This window comes from Mytilus californianus, unplaced genomic scaffold (genome assembly GCF_021869535.1).
Source record: "Mytilus californianus isolate M0D057914Y unplaced genomic scaffold, xbMytCali1.0.p SCAF_7, whole genome shotgun sequence".
NCBI classification, from domain to species: Eukaryota; Metazoa; Mollusca; class Bivalvia; order Mytilida; family Mytilidae; genus Mytilus; species Mytilus californianus.
In genome coordinates this window covers 44219620-44232972 of record NW_026262723.1, presented here as the reverse complement: position 1 = coordinate 44232972, position 13353 = coordinate 44219620, and the positions used below count along the sequence as shown (strand labels likewise).

General features: G+C 32.0%; 1 protein-coding gene across 1 annotated transcript; it reads left to right on the top strand.

Annotated features, from left to right (window-relative positions):
- Positions 1-1116: 1116 nt before the first annotated feature.
- Positions 1117-12689, top strand: LOC127707476 (uncharacterized). Its single transcript, XM_052212010.1, has 6 exons — positions 1117-1409; positions 5113-5224; positions 6635-6813; positions 8135-8150; positions 9716-9770; positions 10798-12689. The coding sequence occupies exons 1-6, from the start codon at positions 1358-1360 to the stop codon at positions 12076-12078; spliced, it is 1695 nt and encodes a 564-aa protein (XP_052067970.1). The 5' UTR covers positions 1117-1357; the 3' UTR covers positions 12079-12689.
- The last annotated feature ends 664 nt before the right edge of the window (positions 12690-13353 follow it).

The following is a 13353-nucleotide window of genomic DNA, read 5'->3' as shown; positions in this document are numbered from 1 at the left end:
TGTGGATAAGCTTATATCTAGTAAATTATTGGACATGCTTGTACTGGAATTGTGTATTCATAACCCGGAAGATTTGGACATTTGTATATAAGAAATAAACTTCAGACTTATTTTAAGTTCCAAAGTGACAATTTATTCGTAAATCTAATATTTTACATTTCTATGTGCTTAATCAATTCTATTGTTAAAATGTTTGTCTGCGTATTTGAAATCACCTTGACGATAACAAGTTAATTCGTTGGACACTTATCCCTTTCTATAGATACTGTAACAATAACATGTATTATATACAATGTACTTAATCTGTATTTCAATTGAGAGTCAGTTTAGGTCTTGGACCTATTTTGAGTTATAATAACCGGAACCCCCCGGTTCTATGTTCCATAAAATGTGTTTATGTATTATGATATGCAATATATACACAAACGTAGGCCTGGTGTATATGTATATTTATATATATGAACGAATGCAACTTTCAATTCTCGAATCAGTTATGTTTTACCAGCCCTTCATCTCTATTGAACATATTATACTGGATAAAGTATAAATAGAAAGTATCATATGTCAGAACACAAACCCATATAATTATGAGTTAAATGGATAAAATGACTTGTAAATCTATAAACTTAAAAACCTATCCCAAAGCAGGCGTTTCCCGTCTAACGTGATCGCGGACCATATAATTGAGATCATTTTTTTTGTTGTAAAAAAGTTAAATTGTGACTTTGCTAACATACTTCGTATCAATTTTGTGTTAATAAAATTATTTTGTATATTTGATATTGTATTAGAAATATAACATGTATTGTAAAATGTAATTATATATATATATGCTCATGTACATGTAACATGTAATTATATCAAATATGCATATACTATGTACATGTAACATGTAATTATATCAAATATGCATATACCATGTAATTAATGATGACTTGAGTTGAAAAGCAATTAGATAACCATCTAACTGAGATACTTGATACATAAAGGAACATCTATGTTTACTAATGGTATTTTTCTTAACTTTAAATTACTATATATTTAAATCAAATAGCCAAATAGCCGGAAGAAATTGAACCAACTTATATTTAATAGCCTTTAAAAGTAGTTTGAGATGTTCCCTAATGGACAACAATAGAACGAATAATTGGTTTCGGGTTAAATATACGGGTATATTGTGTTAAAACTCGTCACCGTGATAGAATGGACAGTTGAAAACTGGGTGTAACTTCCTGCTGGTCTTTCACATCAAATTCTTCGAGACAGGACATTATCCTTTAGGAAACTAGTGGCAGTGAAATGTACATTTATTGGGAATAGATTACCTGGGACGTATTGACTTGAAATCGAAATCAAAATGGCATCAGCTAATTTTCTTTCTTGTGTATTGATTTTACTTACTTTACCAGGTAAGTCAAGGGTGAACAGATATGCTGTTAACCTTTTTGAATTAATAATGGCATTGTTTAGAGATAATATTTTGGACTTGTTCATGGGTTGAATGTTTAATATTGTGTTCTGCACCACATCGATTTGCTAAAATATCAAAACTTTCACACATTATCTATCTATATCTATTTTCATTTCTGAGAATTCATGTCTGATTCTCATTTATAGTCCTGGTATGCACGACTCTTTCTTTTTTCTAAATGGAACTTGTTGGGATATCTATAGGACCTGTTATTTTCCATTGTATTGTTGCAGCTATATATAGGTGTATAGTAATATTGTATACGACAGTGTCATTCTATACCAAAAATACAAGATGAAAATAGAAGAAAATTAATGACTGTAATTTTACAGATAGAATGTCACTTGACACTTTTCAAAAGATATCAACCGCTAGGGCTGCCTCGAAATAATTATGGCCTCGAAGAATACAGCATTTACATTATTTTCTTGATTTACCAAAATTAGCTTTTTTAAATTAGTTTATCAAGTAGAACACAAGTATGGGATATATCACAGGGATAAAATATTTCTGTTATTGTTATATATGTGCATCATGTAGTACTGTTTTTCTGTCATTTGCTTCTTTTAGTATTCTATACTTTTTTCTCTCTCGAAATTACACATTTTTAAGAAACAATCAAATAAATTTGGTCTTTTATCAATGGTCTTTTATCAAATTTCATTTCTATTCCAAAAAAAAATTGTAGCTCAATGTTTGTGACTTTTTAATTGTTATTTCTACCATTGATTGATTGTTGGTTGCTTAACGTCCAGTGGCAAATATTATTTCTACGAAGCTCGTGTATATTTGTAAAACTATGATATTCAATAATTCCACGCATCTCTATACAGACTGAGTGTTTAACAATCTATTTATGAACTTTGGGTAATTTGTTCTAATAAAATCTTCGTTTATTCGGCCCATCCTTTCAATGACATTTTGATGTGATATCAAAATAAAGATTGGATGCAAGAAAATATGTAGGTTTACACTTTCTGTCATTCTTTCACTTATTAAAGGAATGTGACATTTATCTCCTTTATGAAGGATGAACACCCTTTGTGATTTTGATAATAAAGAGATTAAAAGTTGAAGCTAATATATTGACCATTTTGAGATTTTCCCTCAAAAATAGTCGATTTGTTTCACTTCAGCGGTTCCAATGTATGGGCGTACCATTACAAACCTTTAAAGGTAGTAACCGGTTTTTGATTTTCAAGGTGATTCAGTATATGTGTTTAATTTTCAATTTAAATATTGCTAAATTTAAAAATAAATGTTTGCATTTAACGGTACTTAGATTCAAGATTTTGCTGTATTATTATATATTTCTATTATTGAAAAATAAATATGTACAATTATTGTAATCACTTTGCAAAATGTATACCCATTTATCTGTTTGTATCACAAATACATTATCTTTTTACGTTGCTAGCGTATTATCAAATGAAACTACACATATATTTTACGTTGTCTTCGAATTAAGGGCATACGTAACAGTTTTGATCCCACGGTGATTTTTTTACGAAAATTTGCATACAAGCTATTTTTCACCTAGTCACTGCAAATATGTAATAAAAAATAATACCTTCATGTGCTACTTTAAGAGATAAATGGGGTCGAAATTTTAGATATTTACTCAAAATTTCGTTTTTTTGAACATTTCTATCCTTTGGATAGACATACCTAACTTTTTTGTTTCAAAAGATAAACACAATAGGATTTTTGTAAAAACATTTGGAAATTCTCCTTTACATACGTATACTCTAAATTTTTATAACCGATTCCTTGGAAATAATTAATTTTTATCAAAGTTTCAGGATTTTAGGAAAAAAACGGAATTTTTTGCTGTATACTTATCTAATTTTAAAAAATCTCATCGGTGACTTTTTCATAAAAATTGGTACAATGGCTTCATACGTAATCAATCCTAATCTCATTTTAAGAAAGAGGTGTCCATGAACTCGTTTTCATGTTATATCAGTCTGAATAATAAAAATAAGTCAAAAAATGCATCTTTTCCCGATATGTCGCAGTTTGACGTCGCGAAAAATAACATTTTACGTTGGCAACGTCATTACCTCCCCTGTAACTGTATCGTATGCCCTTAATAGTTATTTTATACAAAGTTTGCGACTCATGCGCTTATTTTTTTATTTTATTTCCCCCTGAGACTACTTATATCACATAGTGTTATATTAGTCTCAGTTTTCCGACACCCCTTTTTTCAAAAAAATTAGTTATAAGCGTTTGATTGGTTTTTACTGTGCATGGCTTGCAGATTCCAAATATATATTTTATCATGTAAATCAAAGGAATTGACGGATTTTTCAACACCTTGGCTATAATATTAGTCTATGACGAATTATTTTAATGTTTGCATGTCTTATCTGTTTTCTGAGGAACTTTCTTTACGCCGTTTGATAGCGTGATTCCATTACAAAAAGCTAGATTATTAGAAATTTATAATATTTCAAAATAATTATTGGGTTACAGAACACCGAAGGGAGTTAACTCTTTCAAATCAACTGAACGTTTTAACCACACTCCATTAGTGAAGAGAAATCAAACTATCAAAATGATCAAATTAGTTTTAGTCAAACAACTATAATATATCCAATGAAATCATTCCTGTAAATTGTGTGGTTCGAATTTCTTGAAACTGAAACTATTACATTTTTGTCAACAGGTCAAAGTAAATATTTTGTCACAAAATTTTATGAAAAATAAACGAGCTAAATGTATTTTGATCAAATTGTTGGGTATCCCCTTAAAAGGGCCAAGGGGGCTAAATATTTAACCTAGTGTTAACTAGCCTGTCAGCAATAAGGTTGTGAGTTGGAACCCCGCTCGTGTCGAGATGCGTTAGACTCGAACAGCCTACCTGACCATTTCAGGACTGAAAACAGTTTTTCTCAATTTAAGAGCCTTATACAGTCTTGGAATGGTTCAAAATGTTGTTGTTCTGCTTGTAGATAAGCTTTATCATATTTTAGAAGTTGCTCTAACATGTTATTATGCCTTAAATTTTTGCATGTGTGCTATATTTTATTTGTGCTTAATTTTAGTTGTGCTTAATTTTTAGTTGTGCTTCAGCTTTGGCTTTAGATATGTATTTTAAAAGTGCTTTGCATGTATTTCGATATGACTGTGCTGTTATATATCCTGTCTGCATGTTGTGTGTTTTAATGTTGTGTTTGTGTTACCTTATATTCGGTAAAATGCTCTTAAGAGTTTATGTTTGTATTGTTATATGTGAACCGAATCAAAATAAAACTTTCGTATTCGTATTCGTAGACTCCGATATTTTTGACAAGGATTGCCAGTCCTGCCAAATATAGGTTATTCTCTCCGGATACTCAGGCTTCCTTCAATTAAAACAAAACCTGCCACCATGATATAGAAAAGAAAAACTGATCAGAAACTGTCGTTTAACACCAATAAACATACAAACAAACAAACAATTAATTTCTTTGATGATTTGTGGAGTTCATATCTGATACAATATAATAATAATACTCACAATAAAGAAAACCAATAACAAACAAACAAACAAACAAAAAACAAAAATTACTAAAGAGAATTTTTTTTGCCAATAATTTTGGTGAGGGTAAAGTTAAATGTCTTCATTTATTTGATATGCTAACATTTTTTAACAGATGTGATGGCTGAGTCAAATCCTGATCCACTAGTTGGTTTAGTGGTAGCTGCTGTTATGGCTTTCTTTATTTTGATTGGTGCTTTAGTAGTGTGTATGCTGGGAATTGTGTGGTAAGTTTAGTGATAAAGTGTGTGAGAAACGTAACACGCAATCTTACTCCCAACTTAATTTGAAATTTAGAAATCACTGTGAATATATCTTTAATTTTTGGTGATCGGGTTAAACACAAGTGTCCATATATTTTAAAATAAATTTTAATTTATTGCACTAAAGATTCATTCCTCATATGTTCATTTGGGCAAGTCATTTTAATAGCATCGTCCCTTGGTGCTGATCGAACCCACGATTTCCCGATTTCGAGGCGAACACATTTCATATATCTTGAGGCCACTGAGGCGATTTATTTATTTAGAAATTGTAGGGTAAAAATTATAACACTTTCAGCTCTCTACCACTAAAGACTGTAACTCGAAGGCTTGCAAGGCAAACTTCACAAGTCATGATAAGTTAGCTCCATATGTGACATCTAAAGATGAGTTTTTGTAAAACACGTTGGCAGTTAAACTCGAAACGTTTTTTGCGACAGCAACTATCATAGACAGTACATGGCATTTTAAAGTATGAGTAAGGGATTATTTTGACAAGATATCGATGTAAAACAAAATAGATTCCGATTCACCATTTTTATAAGTTGCAATATAAGTGTAAGACATAATAGTGTCCTGTAAAAAAATGTCCGCCTGGACAGTTTTTTCACAGAATTAAAGTATTAAATAATGTCTATTGCCATGAAATTTCGTCTCTTTAGTGGACAGAATATAACAGTTATGAAATATAGTGTCCTCCCACAGGACAATATTGTATAGCCGCTGATATTAAATTATGTCCTCCAAGGGAAGTAATACAAAGGTCATCGAAGTTTTATTATACTTGAATTTTAATTTATTAAGAAAATTGTTTTAGAAATAGATGAATTTAAATATAAAAGATGGATGGCAGTGAATACCAACAACTTTACAACTATCTAATTTAAAAGATACCTTGAAAAGTTCAATGAAAATGTAAGGTGAACACGTCGAAGAAAATGTCAAAATTATAAAATCAAATTTTCACAGCAACAGTTATGAAATAGTGTCTTCCCACAGGACACTATTTCATAATAATGTCCTCCAAGGGATCGAAGTAATACAAAAGTCATCAAAATTGATTACGTATAGGCACAAAAGAATGTGATGGAGTTGTACATTATTTCATTGGGGGACATTATTAAATCCTACATTACTACATTTACTGTTCGAGGTCCAAAAATGGTAGAAAGTGTCCAGTGATAACATGGACACTTTTTCACAGCTTATGACATTTTTTCATAGGTAAATTGTGTCCGGGTCACAATAAAATAAGTAAATATTGTCCATGGACCGTATTTACTATGAAAAATGACCGGCGGACATTATTTCATGGGAGACATTATTAAATCCTACATGAACACGTATTAAAAACAAATTACTCTCTTATTATAGGAATGACTGGTTCCCAAAACGTCAATGGCTCCATGGAAAACACAAAGTTGACAGATCGGAAATTGAACATGAACGTTTGGAAGAAGAAAAATCTGTCATTTCGAGAGTTTCCAAAGCGCCCTCATCAATACATAATCACACCCCCAGAATGTATAACCCTGACACTATTCAACTAAGAGGTAAGAATACTATTAGATATGAGCACACAAATATATAAGGAAAAAAATAAAAAGTTCAGAAAAATCGTGTAATCATAGACAAATTGAATCCACGAAATGAATTACCAGTAACTATATAAGAACAAATATAACATGACAATCCCAATCAGACACCAAATAGCGTATAGTATCAATCATACAATTCAGTCGTTTTGTCGTTCGTGCTATTTTAATCCTGGATTATAGAGAATAAAATTGCATACGATTGCAGTTTTTCCGATTTTTTTGTTGTTGGAAAACGGCCCTGAAAAATCACCACACAGGATATAAGCAAATTTTGAATACCGGTATGGACTGGTGAAATACATTAATGTTTCAATTTTATCCTGCAATCAGCTAACGATTGTACAAATAACATGTACACAAATAAATTTTTGCTTAATTTGTACTTGTACTTGTACAAATAAAGCATCCTGTTACTCCGTCGTCTGAGCAAACGGTAATGTGAATATGAAAGTTCATTTTGGGGTCCTCCTCTTTGCGGTCCGCGATTAAACCATGTCGAAAAATCAGAGACGCCTATTTGGATTTTAACAACTAAACCTTTTCGTCCTATTTCTAAAGCTCTTACAAATATATTTTATTTTTTTCGACAATGTACATATACGTTTATATTTATTCACATATATAAATATTACATATAGACCAGTAAATCGCTGCTGAACAAGTAAAAGTGGACACTTTTTAAGTGATCAAAGTTGACCCACAGAAAATTTACATTATATTTCCACATAATGAAATAGTGCCATTATGCAGTTGGCATTTTTAATAGATTTTCTGGCGTATTGGAACCTAATTTTGAAATAATTATGTAGCCAAGTTTTTAACACAAGATACTTTATGCAATAATATAGCTTCTTCAGATATGGAATTTTACATTTCCACACATTTAAGTCGTGGACTCTCAAGTATAGAAATATTTGACAATGTTTTTTTTATATTTTCTTGGACTTGTAGGAATTTTATTGTCATTTATTTTCGTCACCATGTACATGCACGAACTTAACTAGCAATGACCACCAATATCAAACAACATCACAGAAGTTTTCGTGTTTCATAGAAATCAATAAAACGTATGGGTTTTAAAAATCTATCGCAAAAGGTTTTCCTGTGTGCATGATATATATGACTTTGTTTACACCATATGAATAATTTCAAACAGCTCATTGATACAGAAGTAATGTATGCAATTTTTATTCATGATATATGAAGGATGCTAATGTGAATTTTAATTTATGTCGAGTATTTCTTTTAATTATAATTTTCATTATTTTTTTTCCAGATTTGAATGATATTGGGTAAGTTGACTTTATATCTAATAAAAGATCTAGATTTTAGTATCGATTCACGATTTTTGTTATTGTTCTATATTATCGAACTTTAATAGGAATAAATACAATATACTCAGCAAAATTTGGTAACTGTAGTTTCCAAAATATAATTCTTGTAATCGTTCCCGTGTCTGCGTAAATTTGCAATTCTTATATTAATAAGTTATGTTGAGTTAACCAATCATCTGTTGTGTGGCAAGAAAAGACTTTGTCTAAGTGATTTCTGAAAAGAGGCTATTGCCGTATATCCTGACCTATATATAAATCCTTGTTCCACCGTGGCAGTCATCCAGAATTTAAGAAAATCACTACTTTTATGTGAGATTATACTAGTTGGGAATGCTTGATAGTAATCAGAACTTCAACCTATTTACTACGACTCATATGTGATATCATATTTACAACATGTTCATAGATTTAATAGAAGACTATCAGGATCATTCGCACAATTTTAAACCTACCTGGCATTTTTTTTGCAAGAAGATCTCTGAATTTTACACTAACTTTTTCCTTCACAGAGATTTGATTATCATAAACATACACTTTTTTATTTTTATTTCATTTTTTTTGTAGGGGCATCGGTGCCCGAGTGGGCTAAGTAGTCAAACTACTGTATAACTAGCCTGTCAACACCAAAGGCACTTGTCTTGAAAAACAATTCCTATATACCTTATTATAACATTACGGTATATAGGAAACAAAATTTTCAGAGACAAGTGCCTGTGGTCAACACTTAGATTGCGAGTTCGAAACCGGCAAGTGACAGGTGCGTTCGACTCCAATCTCAATTGACCCTACCGAGGTTGGTGGTTCTCTGTGGGCATTCCGGCTTCCTCCACCAATAAAAACTGACAGCCACGAAATAGCACAATAGTGTTGAAAGTGGCTTAAACACCAATCGATCAATTAATCTATATTTTTGTTTTGTATTGTTAGCAGTAACAAAGAGCACTAGAAAACATACTTAGTTAAACGTGAATTATGCCGCTTTGTCCGAAGACCATCACTTTACCAACTAAAACTTGAGAAAAATTGAAAATCAAACAATTTTAAAACGTTCGTTGCCCCAACCCTACTCAAAATATGTTTTAAAACCTTTAAACACTGTTGGAACATGACGCAACTTTGCGCATGAATAACTCTTCTGGCAGGAAGCAACATAGAAACACTCCAAAAATATCGACAAAACTATCGAACATCTGTAAAAAAGTTCGATATATTTTTTATTGGAATATTTATACTAGTATCTAAACGATGCTTCCTGATAAGCTAAGCTAAACTTCAGAACAAAACGAAGATGAAAAATACAGGACCTCACCCAGAACCATAAGACCATGTTTGGTTTTATATGAAGCTTTCAGCTTATATGATGATCGAACGACGAGTTTTAGAAAAACTCGATTGACCACTGGGTTAAAAGTATTAACAAAAGTACCGAACTACGAAAAATGTCATACCAGAACATCTGAAACTGATTTGAGTAGACTCTATTGCAAATGCACAACAGTCATGTTCATCATTTCTGCTTTCAGACCTTCCTTTAATAGACAAATACAAATGGTGGATTCACCTCGATATGAAGAAAAGGTAGGTCAGATTTAACTGTGTGCTTTCTTGAACGGTAGATACAAGACAAGTTTTTTGTACATAGAATTGTGCTACCATAACCCTATTTATTTGGTTCCATATGTCTACACGTTTCTATTCTATAAGAATGTTTTTCTTTTTGTTGTACGGTGAACTAGTTGTAAACAACACAACTCTGTTGTAAATGGCAAGAATGACGCTTCTCATTATTTTCTAACTTACAAATGGAGTCACGGAGGTTGTGGCTCTTTGATCACATCACATATTAGTATACCCCAATTTACGACGTAGCAGGGGATACATAGAGTTTGTCCCATTTATCAGTAATTTTCGTGTCCGGATTCATACTCCAAGTTCTCTATATCGGATTGCAATCTTACTAAGGTATATGATCACACATCATAAGAGGACGTATGAGATCCTTATTGATTTTGAGGTCATATATGTACTAATAATAGACTGAAATTTGTGCAGAAAGTGGTTGCTAAATCGAATACTACAAATTGGATTGCAACCTGCTTAGATATATTGCACATATTCTGAGAGGAAGATTCCTATTGATTTTGGGGTCACCACATCAAAGGTTAAGGTCAAAGCTACTACAATTAGACTGAAATTTGTGCTGACAAATGGTTCCCTGCTGCTATTAGCACCAGGGAACCATTTGTATGCAACCATTTATTCTAAAAAATTTGGATATCAATCTTATATATAGCAATGGATTTAGCCTAGAATAAATGGTTGCATACAATAAGAGGAAGATTCCTTTTGATTTTTAAGTCACTACGTCTAAGGTGAAGGTCATAGTTACTAATATTTGTTATATAATAGTTGTGTAACACAATACTTTTGTCTAAAATCTTAACTGAAAAGACTAATAACTTAATGTAAATAGAAAAAAAAATAATGCCATCAGATCAATATAACTTTTTTCCATTTTACATGGTCGGAGAGGGGGGATGTCGTGGTATATGACTTTGCCCACTTAAGATTTTTTAATTATTGATGAACTATTTATTTTGTTTAGGGAAAAATGATCAATTTTGGAGATGAAGACGGTGATGGCAAATATCAAGTGACTTCCCCAAGTGAAATTGCGTATGATGAAAAACAAATAGTTCCAATAGTCCCACAACAACAATTGGTTAGAAAACAACCGCAACAAGTCATTCAGAGAGAAATGATACCAGTTATACAAGAAATTACTCACGACCAACCAATCATTACACAGATAGAAAAGCAACCAGTCGTCGTGAAAGTCATTCATAAATATCCCACTGCCACTCAAGTTGTTGAAGAACCAGTTATTGCAGAAGTTACACACCCTGAGCAAGTAGTTACCAAAATGGTAGACGTTCCTGTCGTAAAAGAAGTAGAGTATGATCAACCAATAGTAACAGAATTCCAAGAAAGACAGGTGATCACAAAGGAACTTCATAAATATCCAACTTCTAGGAAAGTAGTAGAAAAACCTGTAATCAGAACAGTAGAACATGACGAACCTTTAGTTACAGAGGTCCAACAGAAGGAAGTCGTTACTGGAGAGGTTCACAGATACCCAACGGCTACCAGAGTAGTCGAAAAACCCGTCATTAAAACAATTGAGCACAGGGAACCGCTTGTTACTGATTATCAGGAGAGGCCTGTAGTTATGAAGGAACTACATAAATATCCAACGTCAACAAAGGTTGTACAACAGCCACTTATTAGAACAGTTGAACATGCCGAGCCAATTGTGACCAATGTTCAGGAACGATCATTTGTCGCAAAAGAGCTTCATAAATACCCGACTTCAACTAAGGTAGTTGAAAAACCTGTCATTCGAAACATCCAGCATGACCAACCAATCGTAACAAAAATGGTCGAAAGACCTACCGTAGTACGAGAGAGACATGCTTATCCTACCGTAACTCGCGTTGTCGAACGACCGAGCGTTCACGGTAGACCAGTGAGTGGATCTCAAATTGTAAGAGGGTCAATGCCTGAAGGAGAAATAATTGAACGTGTGATTCAAATGCCATCACACGGTCCACCCTCTTACGAATACAGCAAGCAAGTTATTAGTGATAAAAAAGGAAAACGAAAAAGTAGCAAAAGAAAATCCGATAGTGAGAAGAAATCCCTACAATATGAAACCGTTACTGGAGTAATAAATTTTGGAACAGAGAGACCTAGCGACAACAGTAGTTTTGATTCAGAATCGGATTCGGAATCATCTTCATCCGGGGCTTCATCTGGATATATTCAGCCGACATTTGAAGATGCTGGTCAACAACCAGACCAAAGTCAACAATGGGCAATGTATTAATAATTCTAGTCTTTCCAGACATCAAAATAACTACATTGATAAAACATTTCTCCATGTATACATTAAATAAATATATATATATGTATATGTATTAATACATTCCATTTTCGCGTTTATAATGACTGTTATTTGTTTCGTTTTCTGTATTTTGTTAACTATGCAAACTAAATCATGAATCTGCTTAAATCTAAAATTTGGATGTTATAATATACATGTACATAAAATGATAGAATATGTTTGAAAGTTATAAGCTTTTCTATAAATGTGTACAAAAGGAAAATTTCACTGCAATTGAATTTCGAAAATCTGAATGATTCAGTCTTTTTAAATATCAATATCTTTTTAAATTAGAAATGATGAAGGATTTTAATGTAAATCAAATATATTTAAGGTCTCATATCACTGTCATCTAGCAAGCATGATTTTTCGATTCACTACAAAAGTCCAAACTTCATTTGTATAATAGGGCTTGCTAGTAATTTCTTAATGTCAACAGTTCAATTTATTTTTATTGTATATGACAAATATCCGAATGTAACATATTTTCTAATATGAATTATAAATTTTTTTAATATCTGTAAATTTAATAAAATCTCGTATGTTAAATGATACCTTTGTTTTGAAGTTAGATTTATGTTTACGATGCCATAAATAGTACGCCCTGTGTACAAATTTTGATATTCAATATTATATTTAAAATAATTATAAACACTAACGTATATTAAAATATCATGACGACATACTTTTTCTTTGGCCCAACCTCCGATGGAATAAGCGAAGAGGTTCAACGTTTCATTCATTCACCTGTGGTTTCATTTTCTTCTAAGACTATACCCATCCTTGCTATAATGAAGCAACTAGATAAGAGGTTGTAGAAGGATAATATGTCATTTATAAAAGTGTAGTAAATAAGATGTCATTTGGTTGTTGTTAGTTGTTGTGTTGCTGTCTCATTGACGTATACCGTATATATCATACTCCTTTTATTCCTTAACGAGAATTTAGTCATTGTGCCATGCATGTTTTTGCAATCTGATCAGTTGTTTAACTGTCTCGCTTACTCGTCGAAGTCCTAAGAGCATAGCAAAATTCCTTGATCTCATCATTTGATAAGTAATAAGGTTATGTTTTTCCGATTAAGCTAGTTCATCGGTATATATCTGTGCATACTAGGTCAAGAATTGTAAGTATTTGTAAGTATATAGGTAGGTTGTATTTGAAAAGGGCCGTCAGACATGTCATTTCAACATTGTCTTTTCCTTATTGTACGCTTCA

Bases quoted from the DNA above. Each gene is read 5' to 3' on its own strand.
- LOC127707476 (XM_052212010.1), top strand. From the start codon at position 1,358: ATGGCATCAGCTAATTTTCTTTCTTGTGTATTGATTTTACTTACTTTA. The intron at 1,410-5,112 runs GTAAGTCAAGGG...ATTTTTTAACAG, and splicing joins GATTTTACTTACTTTACCAG to ATGTGATGGCTGAGTCAAAT. The intron at 5,225-6,634 runs GTAAGTTTAGTG...CTCTTATTATAG, and splicing joins TGTATGCTGGGAATTGTGTG to GAATGACTGGTTCCCAAAAC.